Source organism: Nannospalax galili, unplaced genomic scaffold, assembly GCF_000622305.1.
Source record: "Nannospalax galili isolate Female #2095 unplaced genomic scaffold, S.galili_v1.0 scaffold410, whole genome shotgun sequence".
Taxonomy (NCBI): Eukaryota; Metazoa; Chordata; class Mammalia; order Rodentia; family Spalacidae; genus Nannospalax; species Nannospalax galili.
In genome coordinates, this window is record NW_008329143.1 from 580078 (window position 1) to 600639 (window position 20562).

The following is a 20562-nucleotide window of genomic DNA, read 5'->3' on the forward strand; positions in this document are numbered from 1 at the left end:
ATTCCTGACTGTTAAATTGTAACATATTGGGAAAGACTGTGTTTTATTTTCTTTTGAAAGTTGCCTAATCTAGACTTTCTGAAACTGAAAAGCATTTAAATTATTTAACTACATTATACTAAAGGAGTTTTAAATGAAAGTGTAAAGGAGAACAGTAGGCTAATTTTTTAAACTGTTAAGTCAGCATACAAAAGTAATGAGTTTTATTAGGCCTTTCATACATGTGAGCACTGTGTAAATCTTGCTTAAGTGACCAATATTAATTTTAAAACATGCATGGGAAATATTTAAGGACAAATTTAATATATTAAGAGTATGAAATTGAATCAGGTTTTTAATGTAGCAGAGATCAAAGATGTTCAGTAGTAAAACTGTCTAAGCTTCTGGACCACTTTTTGTGACAAGCTGAAATTATAACAGATCTTTGGTCACCTAAACAGTCATATTCTGCCTCCTCCAAATAGAATTCTCAAAACTTAGTGAGTTAAATTTTACTAAACTATACTGTAAACTGCAGAAAAATTTCCAGCAATTAGCCCGGCATGGTAGCACATGCTTTTAATCCCAGCACTCGGGAGGCAGGGGCAGGCGGATCTCTGTGAGATTGAGGCCAGCCTGGTCTACATAGTGAGTTCCAGGCCACCTGGGGCTACAGGGAGACTCTGTCTCAAAAAGTAAAATAAAATAAAATGAACCTTAATGAGAATTGAGTCTTTCTTTTTTCCTTGTTTTCATTAAGTAAAGATGAAAAACAAAAATAAGACCTAGAATTCTCTGGAAAATATATGGTGAGTGAACCATATGAAACACATTGTTAAGGAGAACAGACTTGCTTCCAATAAGCTATTAAGGTATTTTAGAGTACTATATTCTTACTTATTTCTAATTCTATAAGTAAAGATATTTTTTAAATTCTTTTAAAATATAAATACATTTAAGTCTAAAAGTTATTTCAAACAGATTTTCTTTTCTACTGCATCTAACTACACTCATACTAAATGTCTATTGCTATAATCTACTGATATTTTATGTTATTTTTCTAGTAAAATTTGATCATTAGTTAAAAATTTCAATGAAAATTAGTATCTTTGCTTTATATGCAAGCTGGACTGAGCAATTAAGAAAAGTTGGGAATGATTTTGTTTTGTTTTGTTTTGCATAATGGTGATAGAATTTTAAAAAATGTGGATACCAACCCATTTCCAGCTTTTGAGTTGCCTTTGTTGTCCGTGGTAAGCTGAGAAAGCACATAGTGAGGTGCTTTGGCACTGTCGGCATCAAATATATCCATATTAGATTCTTCACAATCTCGTCGTTTGACCCCCGGCCTCTGCTTTGGATTTCGTTTTCGTGATTTACGAGGTACCTCAGTGTTATCATTGTAGGAACTGGTGCTCATGTTACTGAAGTTGGAGGGGGAATCCTCCATCCACATACTGCAGCTCTGCTCAGATTCCAATCCACACCCCTCATCCTGGCAGGACATCCGACTGTTATCCAGCAAGTCCTCAGGTGGTGGTGAGATGTACAAAACTGTGTGCCTCTTCGGGGTTGATGGATGCTGCTGAACTGTGTTACTGGTTAACTGCTTTTCACTTACCCCTCTGTTACTTACCCCCACGGCTGAGGAGCAGCTCTCCACTTGCATAGCCTTGCTGTCGGTGACTGAGGTAGAATAAATGGTAGGGCTGGAAGAGGTGGTAAAGGAGCTGCAAGCACCGCCCATGGAGGAAGAGGAGGGAGCTGAAGAAGCATCTGCAGTGTACAATCCAAGAGTAAATACACTGTCCATGTTTTCACCTATGCTGGCTAGCAGTCCCAATGAAAATGTGATTTGTGAACTGATTGTTTGCCCCAAAATGGTAATTGGAATTTGGTTAAGTTTTAGAATATAAATGCTTCAAGCGATACAAGGCCTAAGAAATACAATTTTTCAAATGCCCAAATAGCATTATTTTACTTGTGTTATAATTGATAGATTTTTTTAAAATCTAATTTAGTGTTGTAAGCTGTAAAGCAAGAACAAAGTTTTTATTGCCTCAGCTGGACGTTCTGTTGAATCATTTAAAGTAATAAGGAAAACCCCAATATGAAATATATGCTTGTGGTCCACATTCAATGCCAATTAAATAATTCATTATAGAATTTGAAAAGTGGGACTGTGCTTAGCCACAAAATATTAAAATAAGTTTCTAACCTATGAAGCAGAGAACTACAGGTCATTTTTAATGCAGACACTCCCTGCTTCAGAGGCAAATCCTGGAATAAAAATATGAGAAAGTAAATGAGAAAAGAGCTGCTGATTATTCCAGATACCAATTATAAAATGAGAAATAAATAGAAAAAAATATTATCAACTGAATTGGGGCAAAATGGAACTGGTACCGTCACTATGACTGATTGTAAAATCGATGAGAATAAAGGTAAAAAAGGTTTGATTTGGAGCATGCTTGGTTGTAGAAGATAAACAGGTTAACGACTGAAAATCTCCAGAAGTTAGAAACAGCACTTCAAAACCATGAGAGATAAAAGGGCTGGCTACAAGACATCTATTTCCTATAAAGTTTTATGTGCTCAGAAATTGGCTGTTGCTGCCCATTTACTCTCTTTTAAGGGCTTAATAGAAACTCTAAAACTATTTCCTAATATGATAGTAAATCTGGTTGTCTGATGCCTAACAAAAAAAAAAATACACAGGAAACTTTCTTGAACATCAGAATTCCTATAAAAACATTTTAAAATAAAATCATTTATCAATTATGCCTAGCAAAAAAGATTTAAATAGATCTTTTCAGACTGTGCAGCAACTAGTGGTAGTGTGAAAAATAGTCTACTTCAGTTTTTAAAAGCATAACTTCAGGTCATACTAACACTGCTTGGGCTGGAAGCTACGTACAAATACTGTTTTACCATGTACAAGATATAATTGTACACATAAATAAAAATTGGTAATGTGTCAAACAACTAAATTTAATTTTTATCTACAACCACTTATGCCAGTCTTTAAACTGTGCAATAAAAATTTAAACTGCAATATATACCATTACTGAAATTACAATATTTGTGTCAAACATAAAGATTTAAAATGTAAGACAGTCGATGTTTAGATAATCAAAACCCAAATGCCAGAGATCAATTTTTAGTTAAAAGCATGTATCGAAACATGTAAGCTACTTGACACTATAATCACTCACAACTGTTCACTGTGGTCAAGGCTGAAGAGCACAGTAATGTTAGCCACCAAGAGTATAATCTATATAACACACAATGATTTGCCCCAACAACCATAAGTCAAAGGACCTAAAGGGATAGATGATACCAGTTCCATTTTTGAGTTTGTATCCTTGTCAAATGCAGTAGCTGAAATTAGAAAATTCAGTCACTTTGAAACTGCATTCCAATTTAAAGAAAAATTAATCAATTTTGTATCATGCACCAATGCAATGTTTTCTTAGTAAATAAATATTTTTAAGGATTTGTAAAACTACAAAATCTAGATGCTAATGTCAGTGACAGTTTAGGAGCTGATTTGTAGCCACTTTGGGTTTAAATAGAAAGTTTTGTTTTTGAAAAATGCTTATTTCAAACAAAATAAGAAAGATACATCTAACGTTCCTCTATCTGTTCCAACTATTGGCAAAAATGAAACTAAAATTTGCATCTATGTGTGTGCCTATATTCTTAATTTTCAGAGAAATACAAGTAGGCAGCATGCAATATTTGCAGCAGAACACACAAAGCATGCAGCACAAATACTGTGAACCTGTATTTCTACGGAGCAGTTTCCTCTACCCATCCTTTGTGAATCTAAGTCTGATGCACACAAGAATGTAGAAAAGGGGTGGTATCTCAGGGATCCCTGTCCATAACAGATCTAGAGTTTATGTGCAAAGCCTAAATGAGGTCAACAGCAAAAGCGGGTGGTTGTGATATGATGTATTTGTTTTGTATTGATCAGGGTTTCTGACTCACAGCTCTTATAACTCTAGTATAACTTCCCAAGTGGACAAGAGCAGTAAAAGTATCTTTGGTTAAAAATGTGACTTTCTGTTGGGCATGGTGGCACATGCCTTTAGTCTCAGAGGCAGGCAGATCTCTGTGTGTTCAAGGCCAGCCTGGTCTATATAGTGAGTTCTAAGCCAGCTGGGGCTACAGGTAGACCGTCTCAAAAAGAACAACAAAAAAAATGTGGCCTTCTGATTTAGAGTGATAAAAGATGAAAAACAGTCTATTTATTTTTATTTTATGTGTATGAGTGTATTGCCTGCATGTATGCGAGTGCACCCATGTCGTACAATGCCACAGAGGTCAGAAGAGGGCTTCGGATTCCCCTGGAACTGGAGTTAAGGACAGTTCATAGCCGCCATGTGGGTGTTGGGAATCGAACCCGGGTCCTCTGCAAGAGCAGTCAGTGCTCTTAACTGCTGAGCCATCTCTCCAGCCCCATTCTTTCTATTTATAACAAGTACCTTTCAACTAAGTCTGAGATTGTATTAATAAGATGATTTGGGAGGAAGCTGCTAAATAGCCACAGGATGAGGGGCTGGCTGGTTGCTGTGAGAATTACATGCTTAAAGTGTTAGAACTTAGAGACTCATCCTCCTATTAGCAGGGAGAGACAGGGGCTGAAAGTTAAGTTGATCAACAACAGTCAATGATTTAATCAATCTGAAGCCTCTACAAAAATTAAAGCAGACTCAATTCAGGTGTCCAGGAAGGTGAACAAGGACACACTCATGTGCTAAGACAGAGGCACAGCCAAGCTCCCACTGGAAGCTGAAGTTTCTCTGCTCAGAACCCTTCTAGACCTTGTCTTCTGTTTCCTCATGGGCCTACTCACCTCTCTGCTTGAAAATGCTCTACACTAAACCAGTAAATGTGTCTGCAGTTCTAGGAGTTGCTGCTCTAGCAAATAAATTGAACTCAAGGAAGAGATCATGGGAATTCAATTACAGTCAAAGTCAAAACTTGATATGAATATTGAATTATGTCAAGTTAAATTGGCAAACATGAATTGAAGGGGAAAAAAAGGATTACTATTCAAAATGCTTAGACTATAAATTGTTATAGTAGCAGTAACTACTTGCTCCTTCCCCAAAGAGTGCTATAACACTCCTTCCTAAAACAATATATAAAACAAACTACTTATTTGCGTATTGAACTTACCAAGAATAAAAATATCCTTAGTATTACTTCACTAAAATATAAAGAAATAAAAATAATGAAATCAAGGACATTTTATATTTCTAAGTACTAACTTGTCAATTTCAAGCATCCCAGAAAACCAATAATATTTCTGGGACTACTACAAATATCATTAAGATACCTACGAATATCTTTTAGCCAAAATCATATAATCAGTAAATTAAATAGCAAGAAACACCTTGACATTCTTTTTTAAAAACTTTATTATTATTGTGCATGTATATGATGTATATATGTGCATGCCAGACAACAGAGCACAACTTTGTGGAATCAAGTTCTCTTCTTCCACCTTCACATAGGGGCTCTGGGGATCAAATTCAGTTCCTCATTGCACAGCAACTACTTTATCTACAGTGCCATTTTGCCAGCCTTTAACTGGTATTCTATAGTATTGAAGTGATAAGAAACTCCTGTACATTTTTAATTTTTATTTATTTTATGTATATGAGTGTATGGCCTGCATATACGTAAGTGCACCCATGTCATACAGTACCCACGGAGGTCAGAAGAGGGCATCTGATCCCATGGAACTGGAGTTATGGACAGTTGTTAGCTACCATGTGGGTTCTGGGTTTCGAACCCAGGTCCTCTGCAAGAGCCGCCAGTGCTCTTAATAGGTGAGCATCTTGTTTGTGTTTGTTGTTTAAGAGAGGGTCTCACTATGTAACTGACTGGCCTTGCACTCACTATGTAGCCCAGGTTGGCCTTGAATTTACTGTATCTTCTTCAGCCTTCTGAGTGCTGGGATTGTAGGATGGTGTATTACCATCCTGGCCTTGTATATCCATTTTTTTATCTATAAGTTCCTGTGAACAAAATATGGTAACTATTTCCCTGACCTTGTTTTTGGTGTTAGGTTTTTATCATTATCTGTTAATAATGTTGTTTCTTTTAAACTGCTGCATATTAAAAATACAGAAACACCAACAAAAAAATGTTTTAATAAATGCTTTTATTTCTTCACTGAGCAAAACAGTTATAATGTATTTCCATGATACTTCATAATTTTACTTTTTCCTTGAGTTTCTTATGTATCCTTTATAAAGTTGGAAGTTCTTAAATTTTTCTTAAAATTATTTTCTCATCTATGTATTATGTTAATATATTTTTAGTGATTTTTTTCTTTTGTGATTTATTTTTTAACTTAGCTTAGTTGACATAAACAAACTTCATTTTTCCACAACATTTTATGTTACCAGAGAGAATACCACAAACCAAAAGGAAACTGACATTTTAACCTACACTATACTAGTGAAAATCTGTTACCTTGGAATCGATTAATTTTCAAATTTAAAAACAAAGAGAAACACTATACCTATAGTGTCCTATATTTTAGTCTAATAATTCCATTCTTTGCAAGCTAAATGTCACTCAAGATGGCTGAATTTGAATTGTACATATGGCTTCCTTTTATTGAAAGTAATGTTTATTTTGTTACACTTATTTATTCGTGTGTGTGTGTGAGTGTGTGTATGTGTACACATGCATGTCCTGTGCTATAGCACACATGTGGAGAGCAGAGAGTGACTTGCGGGTCTGTTCACCATGGGGGTCCCAGGGATCCAACTCAGGTTGTTGGGCTTGGTGGCAAATGTGTTTGCCAGCTGAGCCATCTTGATGGCCCTATATGCCTTCTTTTAATTGATAGAAGAGAGTTAAGAATACAGCTTAAGGCTGAATGTGGTGGTACACGACTTTAACCCCAGTACTGGGAAGGCAGAGGCACGCAGATCTTTGTGAGTTCAAGGCTAACCTGCTTTACATAGTGAGTTCTAGGCCAGGCATAGCTACACAGTTAGATTATATCTCAAAAAACAAACAAAAAACCCCAATAATACTGCTTAGTGCAGAGCATTTGCCTACCAGGCATAAGGCCCTGGGTTCACTTGCCAGCAACACAAAAAGAAGAATTGATGGAATCACTAAAGCCCATTATAACTAGTCGAAGTAGTTGGGATTTAAAAAAAAAGGCAGACAATATGCCAGAATATACAAGTATCTCCAACTTAATGGGGGAAAAAATGTATTAAGCCTGTAATTATTTTATGTATCTCTTGAGTAAACTATACTTTAAAATAAAGAACTTAGTTCTAAATGTGTCAAGTACAAGTTTGTCTGTCTGTTTGTTTGTTTTGGTCTTTGGTCTTTTTTTTTTTTAAGCTACCATAACACTTTAGTCTTAAAATGACATTAAAAGAGCCTATATTTTATATGGATCTAATATTTTTTATATTGTTCTGAAAATAGAAATATTCCTTAAATTCTTTTTAAAAACCTTTCACTGATTTAAGATACATGCCATAAACAATATTTAACTAAGTTTCTAAGTTCAAATCTGATCCCTAGCAATTAAATACGTACATACACTTTATACTTTTCCAATTATCTATGCAAAATGAATTGAGTTTTCTAAAAAGTCACTACAACAAAAGTTAAAACCTTTTTGTTTTGTTTTAGTTTTTGAGACAGGGTCTTCCTGTAGCCCCAGCTGGCCAGAAACTTGCTATGACCAGTCTGCCTCCAACTCAGAGATTCACCTGCTTCTGCCTCCCGAGTGCTGTGATTAAAGGTGCGCACCACCACACCCAGCACCATAAACTTTTTTAAGTGTACTATGTGAACCAATAGTGGAACGGACAAGGAGTATAAACTACTAACTATTCAGAAATAGTCACAAAAACCAACACAGGCTATTCTTACACAATTTCTGATCCATAACACATTGTTGAAACTTGTTTATTCTTTGTAAGGATTAATATTTGTCTTGCTCATAACAATGAATTCAAACCTAAACATCTTGTCTGACAAAAGTCACCAGATGCAAGGTCACATTTTCAGATCAAAGAAGAAAGACACTCAGAGAAAAAATGATAAGGCCAACGTTCATGTTGCCAAGAGACTGAGACATGAGAAAGACACAAAGTGGCTGCAAACCTGCTTCGTCAGCACCTCACATGCCAACCTTCATTTTCCACTTTTCTTCTCGTTCTTATAATATTAATGTAAAGTTTAAAACTTTACAAACATTGTTTCAATTAGTATCAATCCACTATTTATAAACAAAAAGGAAAGAAGAAAGGGGGAGAGAGAGAAAAAGAGAGAGAGAAAGAAAGAAAGAGAGAGAAAGAAAGAAAGAAAGAAAGAAAGAAAGAAAGAAAGAAAGAAAGAAAGAAAGAAAACGACTTATGAAGAAGTCTGAAAACGAGACCGACCTATACCCTGGGTGAGATTGGATGGGTTAAGTGTCTCTGGACTATTTGTCTTCACTATTGACAGACACTGTCACACAACCCACCACACGATGCCTGTCTCTGAATGGCGAAGCTAGAATGCAAGTTAAGTGTATTAATAGAAAAACAACTAGCATCCCAGCATATAAAATAAGCAATCCAAATTACATTACAAAAAAACCAAAGAACTAAAAACAAAAATTGTAGGAGTGATCAATTTACATGTTTAAAACAGTTTCAATTTCCCACACACACTTTTCCCACCCAGCATAAGTTTACATGCCACAATAATCAGTATTTTAAAATTAACTTCTAAAAATTAAATTATTAACATTCAGATAAATGCATGTAGGAAAATTCCTTATTCCAAATTTTTGTTAACTCATATTCACCAATTTATTCTCCTGTTTATAAAGGCAATCTAATCCATAAGTCAGAATGTTTTCTTTTATGGCTTTTTTTTTTTTTTTAAAGGCTGTGCCTTTACCTAGATGCTCTTAAAAAGTAGATCAGCTGGATGTGGTGGCACACGCCTTTAATCCCAGCAGTCGGGAGGCAGAGGCAGGGGGATCTCTGTGAGTTCGAGGCCAGTCTGGTCTACATAGTGAGTTCCAGGACAGCTGGGGCTACAGGGAGACCCTGTCTCAAAAAGACCAAAAAAAAAAAAAAAAAAAAAAAAAAAAAAAAAAAGGAGATCATATATTCTGAATAAGTACTCAAAGCTTGTAACAAAGACCCTATCTCAAAAAAAGAAACAGAAATAATTTTTAAAACAAAAAACAAAGACTGGGCTTGGCACTGCAGTTAAGAGCACTGGCTGCTCTTGCAGACGACCTGGGTTTGATTCCCAGCACCCACCTGGTGGCTAACAACTGTACACAATTCCAGCTCCAGAGGACCCAATGCCCTCTTCTGGCCTCTGCAAGCACTGCACACACAATATGTTGGTAGCAAAACAGTCTTCAATTTTTCAGGCCAAACCAATCCCACATACTTCATTATACTCTCCTCAGAAAAGTTACTAGCCAGGTCCCAGCAACTGGAAGCCTGAGGCAGAGGGGTTGCTATGAGTGTGAGGGCAACCTAGGCTATACAGTGAGTTCCAGCTGTCCTGACAGAATATGAAAAGGTCTCAGCAAAACAAAACAACAGAAATTTTCCAATGTATAATTTTCACTTAGATATGCTACTCTATATAAAATGTCCAGTCTAAGACACCATGGTGTTGAGAGGCAAAGATAGGAGGGTCTCTGTGAATTTAAGACCAGACTAGTCTACATAGTGAACTCAAGACTAGACAGGGCTATATACTGGGATCTTGTCTCAAAAACAAAACAACAAAAATTGAAATATCTGCTCTAAAAAACTCATACTAGCCAGGCATGGTGGTACACACCTTTAATCCCAGCACTTGGGGGGCAGAGGCAGGCAATCTCTGTGAGTTCAAGGCTAGCCTGGTCTACATAGTGAGTTCCAGGACAGCTGGGGCTACAGGGAGACCCTGTCTCAAAAAGACCAAAAAAAAACAAAAAAAAAAACAACAAAAAAAACAAACCTCATATTAAAATGTAATTAACACTACTGGTTGAAGCTAAAGGTTTACTGCAGACCATCTTTTTCTTCCTAGACCATCAAATTATGACTTAAGATTTTAATACTGTTAAATAATTATAGTATTCTAATTTTTTAAACTGAATTCTCCTACAACACAGTCATGTGCCATCTAACATGACCTTCAGTTTAACCACAGACTGCATGTGTAATGGTGGTTCCATAAGATTGTATTACTTACTGACACAGCAGCCATATTATTTAAATTTTAAAAGTTTATTATTTTTATTTTATGTGTACAAGTGTATTGCCTGCATGTATGGAAGTGTATCCGAGTTGTGCAATGCCCGCAGAGGTCAGAAAAGGCATCAGATCCCCTGGAACTGGAGTCACAGAAAGTTGTTACTTCCCACGTGGGTGCTGGAAATTGAACCCAGATCCTCTGCAAGAGCAACCAGTGCTCTTAATAACTGACCCATCTCTCCAGCCCCATCATATTTTAAGCATCCTCTCTTATGGTCAGTGACGAAACTGTATAGCAACACATTTTTTAGAACTTATCTCAAAATTAAGTAACATGACTCTACTTTTATGATGTCAGAATACAAAATATCCATAATAGTAATCAAAGGATATTTCCTAAAGAAGTAAAATGTTTATTCTGACACAGCAATATTCTAAATGTAACTATTGGCCTATTCAACCCAAAGTATCTAAGCACAGGATAAAATCAGTTCTAGGTATATGTGCTGTGCTATGCAGTGATAGAGACTCAAACCAAGGCTTTGCATACACTACACAAGTATCTACCACTGAGCTACACTCCAGTCCAATAATTTTTTAAAAATTTCTAGAAGGTTATGGGGCTCACCCCTGTAACTCCCAGCACGTGGGAAGCTGGGGCAGGAGGATTGCAGTGAGTTTGAGGTCAGCTTCAGCTACAGAGTAAGATTCTAACTCAAAAAAAAAAAAGCTCAAGTTGACTAACTTGCAATCCTTCTCTGGTCTTGTCTCCCGAATGCAGAAATAACAAGTATATGTACCACTATACCTTGCCAGATTATTGCAATTTTATCATTCCATTAAAAAAGAAAAGAGAAGGGCTGGAGAGATGACTCAGCAGTTAAGAATACCAGAGGACCCCAGTTGGATTCCCAGCACCCACATGGTAGCTAACAACTGTCTGTAACTCCAGTTCCACAGGATCCAACACCCTCTTCTGGCCTCTGTGGGCTTTACATAGCATGGGTGCACTTACACACATGCAGGCAAAACACTCATACACATAAAAATAATAAATTGAAAAAAAATTTAAGCAAATTCTATTAAGAATATTTCAACAGGCAGGGCATGGTGGCACATGCCTTTAATCACAGCACTCAGGTAGCAGAGGCAGGAGGGACTCTGTGAATTCAAGGTCAGTCTGAGATACAAAGCAAGACCCTGCCTCAAAATAGAAGGGAGGGAGGTTGGTTGCTTAATAGAGATTTCTGGCTCTCTGAATAAAACATTTTAAAGATTATTTTAATGCTTAAACAGTCTATTTTTCAGAACTATCGTATCGCCTTTTTTTTTTTTTTCAATATAGGGTCTTATTTGTAGCCCAGGCTGGCCTCAAACTCATTGTGTAGTCAAGGATGACCTTAAATGTCCAATCCTCCTGGCCTTCACCTTCCAAATGCTGGGATTGTAAGTATATACCACCACACCCAGTTTATAAGTATATACCACCACACCCAGTTTATAAGTATATATCACCACACCCAGTTTATGTGGTGTTGGGGACTGAACCCTGGGCCTGATGAGCACTAAGCAAACATTCTATGAACTGAGCTTCATCCCCACCCTTAAAATTAATTTATGATTTGCTGTCAGCTAAATGTTTGTACATGTATTCATGCCTATATACCTAAGGTCATGTAAAAATGTCTTAGTGAAAGGGATTTTATGTGGAGAAAGTTTAAGAAGCCCTGTCCTAACATCTTACTACAAGGAGTAAAGAATGAAGACTTCATGAAGAAATAACATAGGTACCTTGTAACTAGACAGATTGAGATACAACTACATGCAATGACATGCAAATTGTCCAGCATAATTCTAACATTTTCTTCACTGTATTCCTTTGAGTCTTTGTTGTTTTGCTTTTTGAGGTACTGAAGACTGACCTTCAGAGCCTTGTGCAAGCTAGGCAAGCACTGGACCACTGAGCTACGTGCAAACTCTTGTTTTTCTTGTTTGCCTTTTGTTTTAGTTTGGTTTTTGAATCTCTTTACGTACACTTAAGCTGACCTTGCATTTGAAATTCTCATACCTCTACCTCCCAAGTACTGGGGAGTACTGGGATTATAGGCATATGCCACTACACCAGCCAAACAAATTCCTGTTATTTTAATTTAGATGACTAACATGTCGGAAATGAATTGAGGTGGAGCTGTTCTCTGGTTACAGGATTTAATTTAGTTCTCTAGGGTCCTCTCCTGTAGTGGAAGTAGTTGTTTCAACATAGACAATACTTGCTACATACTCGAGACTTACTAAATGCCTTAACATAGAATTCAAAGCACTTATTTAGCAAGGCTCCAAATACAAAGATTTATTATGTAGGTCAGTTACGTAAAGTTATGAACTTAAATCACAGTATTAAAAGCCTACCCTGGCTCTTTCTCTGCCATTACAGGTTGATAGAGGCAGAGTATCAGTGACATTAAAGATTCTGTTTTACCTGTAATCTAGAGCCATGGTCGAGGAAGGCACCACTGTGGGAGATGTGATGGACGTGTTAACACTGCTTTTTTACAAGAGGTACAAAGGAGCAATAGCCTAGCACGTACAATACATGAAACTGCCAAAGTCTTAAACAAGCACCAAGCCCATCTGTGTGTGCTAGCATCCAATTATGTTGGGTACATCACATTGATGTACCTTTGTGATAAGTACCAAATCAACTTAATTAAGGTTGATGACAACAAGAAACTAGAAAAGGGGCTGGAGAGATGACTTGGTGGTTAAAGAGTACCAGTTGCTCTTGCAGAGGACCCAGGTTTGGTTCCCAGCACCCACATGGTGGCTAACAACTATTAGTAATTCGAGATCCAGGTGATCCAACATCTTCTGGCCTCTGAGCACATGGGTGCACTTATATACATGCAGGCAAAACACTTCTACACATAAAATAAAAATAAATAAATAAAAGAAACTAGGGGAATTGTTAGGCCTCTTCAAATTGATTGAGAGGAAAAATCCATAAAGTGGCTGTTTGCAATTGTGTTAAGAGCTCCAATTGCTGGGCTTGCTGCTGCACACCTTTAATCCCAGCACTGTGGAGGCAGAGGCAGGTGGATCTCTGTGAGTTCAAGGCCAGCCTGGTCTACATAATGAGTTCCAGGCCAGTTGGGACTACAGGGAGACCTGTCTTTAAAAAAACTCCCATTAAAGAACATTTCAAATATAAAAAATGAACAAATAGGGGGCTGGAGAGATGGCTCAACAGTTAAGAACACTGGCTGTTTTTGCAGAAGACCTGGCACCCACATGGCATTTAACAACTGTTGGTAACTCCAGTTCCAGGGGATCTGACAGCCTCTTCTGTCCTCTGTGGGCATTGAACAACACAGGTGCACTTACCTACATCCAGGCTATACACGCATACACATAAAATAATAAATAAAATATTTTTTAAAAATGAACAAATAAAAACTTTGGCTCATTTTCTTCAAAAAAAAAAAAACAACAAAAAAAGAACACTAGGTTGGCGTGTTGGCGCAAACCTTTAACTCCAGCACTCAGAAGGTAGAGGCAAGCATAATCTCTGTAAAATCAAGGTCAGCCTAGTATACCTAGCAAGTTCCAGGCCAGCTGGGGCTACAAGGAGACTGCCAAAAAACAAAAAACAAACAAACAAAAAAAGCAACAACAACAAAAGGCTACTAGAACCCTGTCTCAAATAAAACAAAAAACAAAACAAAAAACTGCCTTGGAAGCATTAGTATACTAAGGCCATATTACTTGTAAAAAAGACACACTTGTAATCCAAAAATATGGGAGGTAGAGGGAAAAGAATCTGGAGTGCCAGACTAGCCTTGTCTATATAGGGAATTTGAGGCCAGCTTGGGAGAACCTGTCTCCCTTCACCCAAAATGAATACTAACATAATTATTCAAAGAGAAAAAAAGAACTTTATGAAAGCAAAGAATTTAAAACTAGTTAATTTCTCTGGCTGAATTACAAAACCTATAGTTTGATCAATTCATTGGTATATTTTTGTTTTGTTTTTTGAGACAGACTCTAAGTAGCCCAAGCTGGCCTCAAATTAGTAGCAATCCTTGCAAGCATGCATAAATTCTTTAAACGTTTTAAATTATATTCTTTTTTTTGGTCTTTTCCAGACAGGGTCTCCCTGTGGCCCCAGCTGGCCATGTAAACCAGGCTGGCCTCGAACTCACAGAGATCTGCCTGCCTCTGCCTCCCAAGTGCTGGGATTAAAGGCATGCCCCACCAAGCCTGGCTCAAATTCTTTCTCTAAGTTTTTTAAATTATCCTTTTTATTTGTATGAATGTATTGTCTGCATGTGTGTAAATGCACCCGTGTCATGCACTGTCCAGGGAGGCTAGAACAGGGCATCAGATTCCCTGCAACTGGAGCTACAGACAATTGTTAGCCACCATGTGGTGCTGGGAATCAAACTGGGGTTCTCTCAAGAGAAGTTGGTACTCTTAACCACTGAGCCATTTCTCCAGCCTCTTAAATTCAAATTCTTTTTCTGTCTTTTTGAGACAGGGCCCTGTAGCTTCAGCTGTCCTGGAACTCACTATGTAGACCAGGCTGGCCTTGAACTAACAGAGATCCACCTGCCTCTGCCTCCTGAGTGCTGGGACTAAAGGCATGCGCCACCACACCTGGCTCAAATTTTTTTTTTTTTTTTTTTCAATATTTTATTATTATTTTTATTTTTATGATGATGATGTATATAAGTGTATTGCTTGCATGTATGTGAGTGCATCGTGTCGTGCAATGCCACAGAGGTCAGAAGAGGGCTTCAGATTCCCCTGGAACTGGAACTGGAGTTAAGAACGGTTTGTAGCCGCCATGTGGGTGCTGGGAATCAAACCCAGGTCCTCTGCAAGAGCAGTCAGTGCTCTTAACCGCTGAGCCCTCTCTCTAGCCCCATATTCAAATTCTTAAACTGAACAATGAATCACTCACACCTATAATCCCAGCAACCTTGAGGCAAAACCAGAAGAACCCCTGGAATGTAAGACCAGTCTATTATACACAGCTATACCATAAGGCAAAACAAAAGGTAAAGACATTTGAAAATCATCTTAGCAAAACAGATTTCATATAAATTAGTAAATATCATCTTCTGCAAATATCCCGATTTTGGGGGTTTATTCATTTATTTATTTTTTGAGACAAGGTCTCCCTGTAGCCCCAGCTGGCCTAGAACTCTCTCTCTCTCTCTCTCTCTCTCTCTCTCTCTCTCTCTCTCTCCCAGGCTGGTCTTGATTTAACAGAGATCTGCCTGCCTCTGCCTCTGCTTCCTGAGTAGGTTTTTGGATTTCTGAGGCAGGGTTTCATGTAGCCCAGGCTAGCCTCAAACTCACTATTTAGCAGAGAATAACCTTAAACTACTGATCCTCTTTCCCTCCACCTCCAAAATACTGGGATTACAGGTACGCACCACCACACCCAGCCTGGTTCCTTAAACTGAGACAATGAAGATTAATGCTGACCTCTGTGAAAAATTTATTACTGTAAACAGATAAATCTAAGTAGTAATAACTCTAAATGTATAATTAAAAATAATAATAATTGCTATAATTTGCATTTCTCTTGATCAACTCCTCAATGCTATTATTCATTTGTATAACTTTAAAAAGTTTTATTATTTTTATTTTATGTGTATGAGTTTATTGCCTGCATATGTACCTGCAAGTGTACCTGTGTTATGCAATACCCTTGGAGGTCAGAAGAGGGTGTCAGATTCCCCTGGAATTAGAGTTATGGACGGTTGTTAGCCACTATGTGGATGCTGGGAATCGAACCCAGGTCCTCTGAAAGAGCAGCCATTGCTCTTAACCACTAAGTCATCTCTCCAGCCCCTTGTATAATATTTTTAAGAAAAATGTCCTGTCTTAGTACTTACAGAGCCTATAACACTGTTTTTATTTCTAAAGCTATCATGTCTTTTTTTTTTTTTTTTTTGACAAGGTCTCACTATGCAGCCCTTGCTAGCCTTGAACTCACAAGTTCCACCTGCCTCTGCCTCCTGGGTGATAGGATTAAAAGCATGTGCTACCATGCCCGGCCAAATAGGGAGCAAATTTCTAAGTAGTGAAAATTTCTGACCTTGTCCCTATACAGAGGAAGGAATTATGCCTCTTGCCCCTACCTTTCTCCATCCTAACTTTGGGATTCATAGGATAAAAAGATATTACTAATAGAGTATGTAAAAGTATAAATAGTATAGAGACCAAAATAATAACAATGTAAAATGGGTTGAGACACATTCCTTTACCCTGTATTCTGGATTGTGGATCAGCAGCATCACATTTATTGCCCTGAGTAATATGTGGGGCAGGAAAAAAAAAAAATCAAAATTGGTGAATCTGAGAAACACATTTTTAATAATTAAATAACAAAGAATGTCATGAACACACATATCCCCACCCTCTAAATTTTTTTTTAATTTATTTAAACTGATTTAAAATTTGTGAAACACAAACCTTTATGGCAGAACTAGAAGTCTGTTCCCACCAGGCCCTCATACCTGATAGCAGCCAATCCAGCTCCTTCAAAACTCTGAAGAATTAACTATATCAAGAGTCATCATTTTTATGCATTTCATATTTAAAAACAGCAAATGCTATAGGCTTCTTTTTTTAAAGACAAACTGACAGATATTTAAATTAATGTGCATTTCCCTAGCTACCTAATTTTTTGGCCAGAAGAACAGTGAGTAACTTGGTAATACATTCCCAATCTTTCTCTTGACACTTATATCACCAAGGATATTAATAATATAAATAAAAATGTGACTCTAATGATATATACTGATTCCCCTACGATTATTCCATAATTTAAACTCTCTTATCTATAACTATGTAATAAAGGAGTCTTTCTAATGATAAAACATTGGACACTGGAATTCTAGAATAAACTATGTTGGTTACTGAAAAAGTAAATACTAAAAAGACTATGAATGACTTAAGATTTAGATCATAGAAACTTTCTGTGAGAATAAGAAAACTTTCTAAGTTACTTTTTTATTCTCTTCATCTTTATAATGATAACAATTTCCAGATAATAAGAATGGGGGAGGGCAGTAGAGATTTGGCTTAGTGGCAGAGCACCTGTCTATCATGTATAAGATCCTGAGTTCAAGCCCAGGTCCACAAATTCTATCTGTGTCTGTCTGTCTGTCTGTCTGCCTGTCTAATAGACAGATAATATGGAGCTTCAAGATACTTCATTTGATCAAATCTTTTATTTTCATGATGTCAACTCATAGCTTTTCATCTAATTTATCTGGAAGAGTTTTTCAACTACACTGGAGTGGAACTTTTCATTAGTGACCCCAAATCAGGAACTTTTAACATTTATACATAATAATTTCTAAAACTGAGTTTGGTATTATTTAAAAGAAGTGTTTTCTTTTTCTAAATTTAGCTAACATTTTTTTCAGCTTTTAAAAGGAACTGGATCTACTGTAAACAGATGTTAAAAAGCACAGAAGAAACAGACTTTTAGTTCTATATAGATTCAACATGTCCTTATAAAACAATCTCAAAAGACACAAAAGAAATCAGTTAGTCAATTTCTACATGTGGATTTAAAGTGAAATATTTCTTTAAAATGTTTTGTATTTCATTATCTGCTACAATTTTTTTTATTTAACTGAATTTAAGACTCTAAATTCTAGAAGAATAGTCAGAGCCACTTCAGAATTCAGTACACATGAAGTGAACCACACCTTATCAATTCAATTACTAAAAAGGTTGCTAATTCACAGTTAAATCCACAAAAACTGTTAGAAAATGTCTGGCCACACGTGAACAGTGAGCAGGGCCAATGTCTCTTTGTCATGTTTAAAGTTTTCCTGCCCTCAGCCTGGAAGGCTTCATACTGCACTATTCAGTTTAAGAAAAACTGGTACAGCAGGTTAATGGTACATAGGTTAATGCATCTAAGAAAAACACATGAGATGATATAGAGTACCAATACTTTCCTTAAACCACAGCCTTCCACTTTGTTATTCTCTTTGTGAAACCTGAAAGAACTTCATGAGTTTTTTAAGGAAAAAAAATGTTCCAATGGACTTTCCCATTTTTAAAAGACAAGAAGTATTGTGAGGCAAGAAACCTCTGTAGGGCAGCTAAAACTTCAAAATATATATATAATTTATTCCTTTTTCTAAAGCAAACACAATCTGTAATCCCAACTTGAAAAAAAAAAGAACTATAGTTGGGCAAGCTAATATTATGGAACACATTCATACTAATTTATTACTAACCAAGACTTTTTTATTAATCTGTCAATCGTCTACTCTAATTCAAAGTAAAAATTTTAATCAATTTTATAGTTACAAAGTGTATGATTTGAGAGCTGAGTTTATTTGCATAAAATTTTATTCAAAAATTTCCATTAATTGCCATGAATTTAAAATTAGTATGAAGCCACATAAATTTTTAATTTCTATATATTTCTTTTTTTTGAGACAGGGTCTCCCTTTGTAGCCCTGGTTGACCTGGAACTCACCACGAAGACCAGGCTGGCCTGGAACTCAAAGAGACTCGCCCAAGTCTGTGAATGTTGGAATTAAAGGTGCGCCACCATGCCTGGCCTTATTTTTAAATGTAGGAAAAGGTTATAGTAGCATGCTACAAACAGAAAAGAGACTTGTGAATTTGAGTCCTTTTTCAGATCATATAAAATTATTTCCTGTGCGACAAATCTTTAAAAATATTTGTTAAAGAAAAATTCAAATATAATTTTCCATCCATAGCTTAGTATTTAACCTTTTTATGTATACTCAACAAAATGATTTTGAATTGGTTTCTATATTTGAAGATGAGATTCATTTTAGGAGGGAGCCCTTACAAATGTACCAAAATTTAAGAATAATTAACATCAAAAAGTATTGAAAACTTTTCAAGTTAAAGGTATGTTCTTTAAGCTCTCCTTAAACATACCCTCAAATCATACTCTTTTAGATATGAACTTTGCCAGTACTGTTCATGTTGGCCAGATAATACCCTAGTTTCTTTAATAAAGTAAAATGAAGTGCATACCAGCAGCGACTACAGCTGGAGGAGGCGAGCCTGCCTCACCACCGCTTGTCTGACTCATTGACACTACAGATGTTTCTCTAGGTGGAGGTAACTGTAACTCCTTTGGGAGAAGATCATAGACAGATTCTGCGGAAGAGAAAAAAATTTTTGAAAGAAAGTTAGTCAGTAACGTCATTACATGTGCATGGAATAAGTGTCGTGTCGCTTCTCTTTCAAGAAGTATTCCCCCAAATTAACTCCATATCATGAAGGGTGCAAAGAGTTATTAGCAAATATTTGTTCTTTTAGTGTATAATCTTTGGGTTTTTTTGTTTTGTTTTGTCTTTTTTGAGACAGCCTCCTGTAGCCTCAGCTGGCCTGGAACTCACTATGTAGACCAGGCTGGCTGGCCTTGAATCCACAGAGATCCGCTTGCCTCTGCCACCCGAGTGCTGGGACTAGAAGCACCCAGCTTTTAGTGCATAATCTTATTGAAAACCGAAGAATAAATTTTCCACTGGTTCTGATTTTTTTTTGCTTCAGTTTGGGATTTATTCTTTATTTGTTCAAGATCATCTCCAGAAAAAAGTGTTACATTTTAAAACTAGACAGAAGAAATGTCATAATCCAAAAAACATATAGGTTTATGAGCACAAATACATAAATTTATAATGGAAAGTCAGCTTTCTCTGATAGGCCAGGCAGGGTGGAGCCCACCTATAATATTCTAGCACTTGGGAGGCTGAGACAGGAGAACCTCAGGTTTGAGGCCACATTGAGTCATAAAGTGCATTCCAGTCTAGCCTGATTTATACAGGAAGACACTATCTCCAAAAATAAAAACTAAACAAACAAACAAAAGTGCACCCATATCCCCAATATGAGGGAATTGAGCCCAGGGCCTCAGGAATGTCAAGCAAGCACCTTAGCAAATGAGATATACCCCTAAGTCCCCTGCTAAGATGTCTTTTACAAAAGTAAAACCACTCTGGGGGAATGTATGGAATGACTAAAGCCTCTTTTCAGGGTGATAAAAATATTCTCAAATTAGATTATGGTGATGACTAAATAGCTTTGTAAATACACTAACTGAATTGCTATCCTGTAAGTCAGTAAGTTTTATAGCACATAAATTATATATCAATCAAATTTTGTTTTTGTTTTTGTTTTTTTAAGAAAAGGAGCCAGGCATGGTGGGTCATGCCTATAATCCCAACACTCTGGGAGGCTGGGGAAGGGACATGATGATGGTAACAACAATGATACACACACACACACACACACACACACACACACACACACACAC

General features: G+C 36.8%; 1 protein-coding gene across 15 annotated transcripts in view; it reads right to left on the reverse strand.

The window, feature by feature from the left end:
* Nucleotides 1–20562, reverse strand: part of Nfat5 (nuclear factor of activated T cells 5) — a 113540-nt gene that overhangs the window by 49956 nt on the left and 43022 nt on the right. For 8 of the 15 annotated variants that reach the window (XM_029563794.1, XM_029563810.1, XM_029563805.1 and 5 more), the window contains 2 exons: nt 19278–19403; nt 1197–1755 (listed from right to left, as the gene is read on the reverse strand). In XM_029563794.1, coding sequence (XP_029419654.1) covers nt 1197–1755; nt 19278–19403 — 685 coding nt within the window. Of the gene's footprint in view, nt 1–1196; nt 1756–2197; nt 2260–19277; nt 19406–20562 lie in introns of those variants that run through there. The other 7 variants (XM_029563817.1, XM_017798325.2, XM_008833806.3 and 4 more) reach the window with 3 other exon arrangements.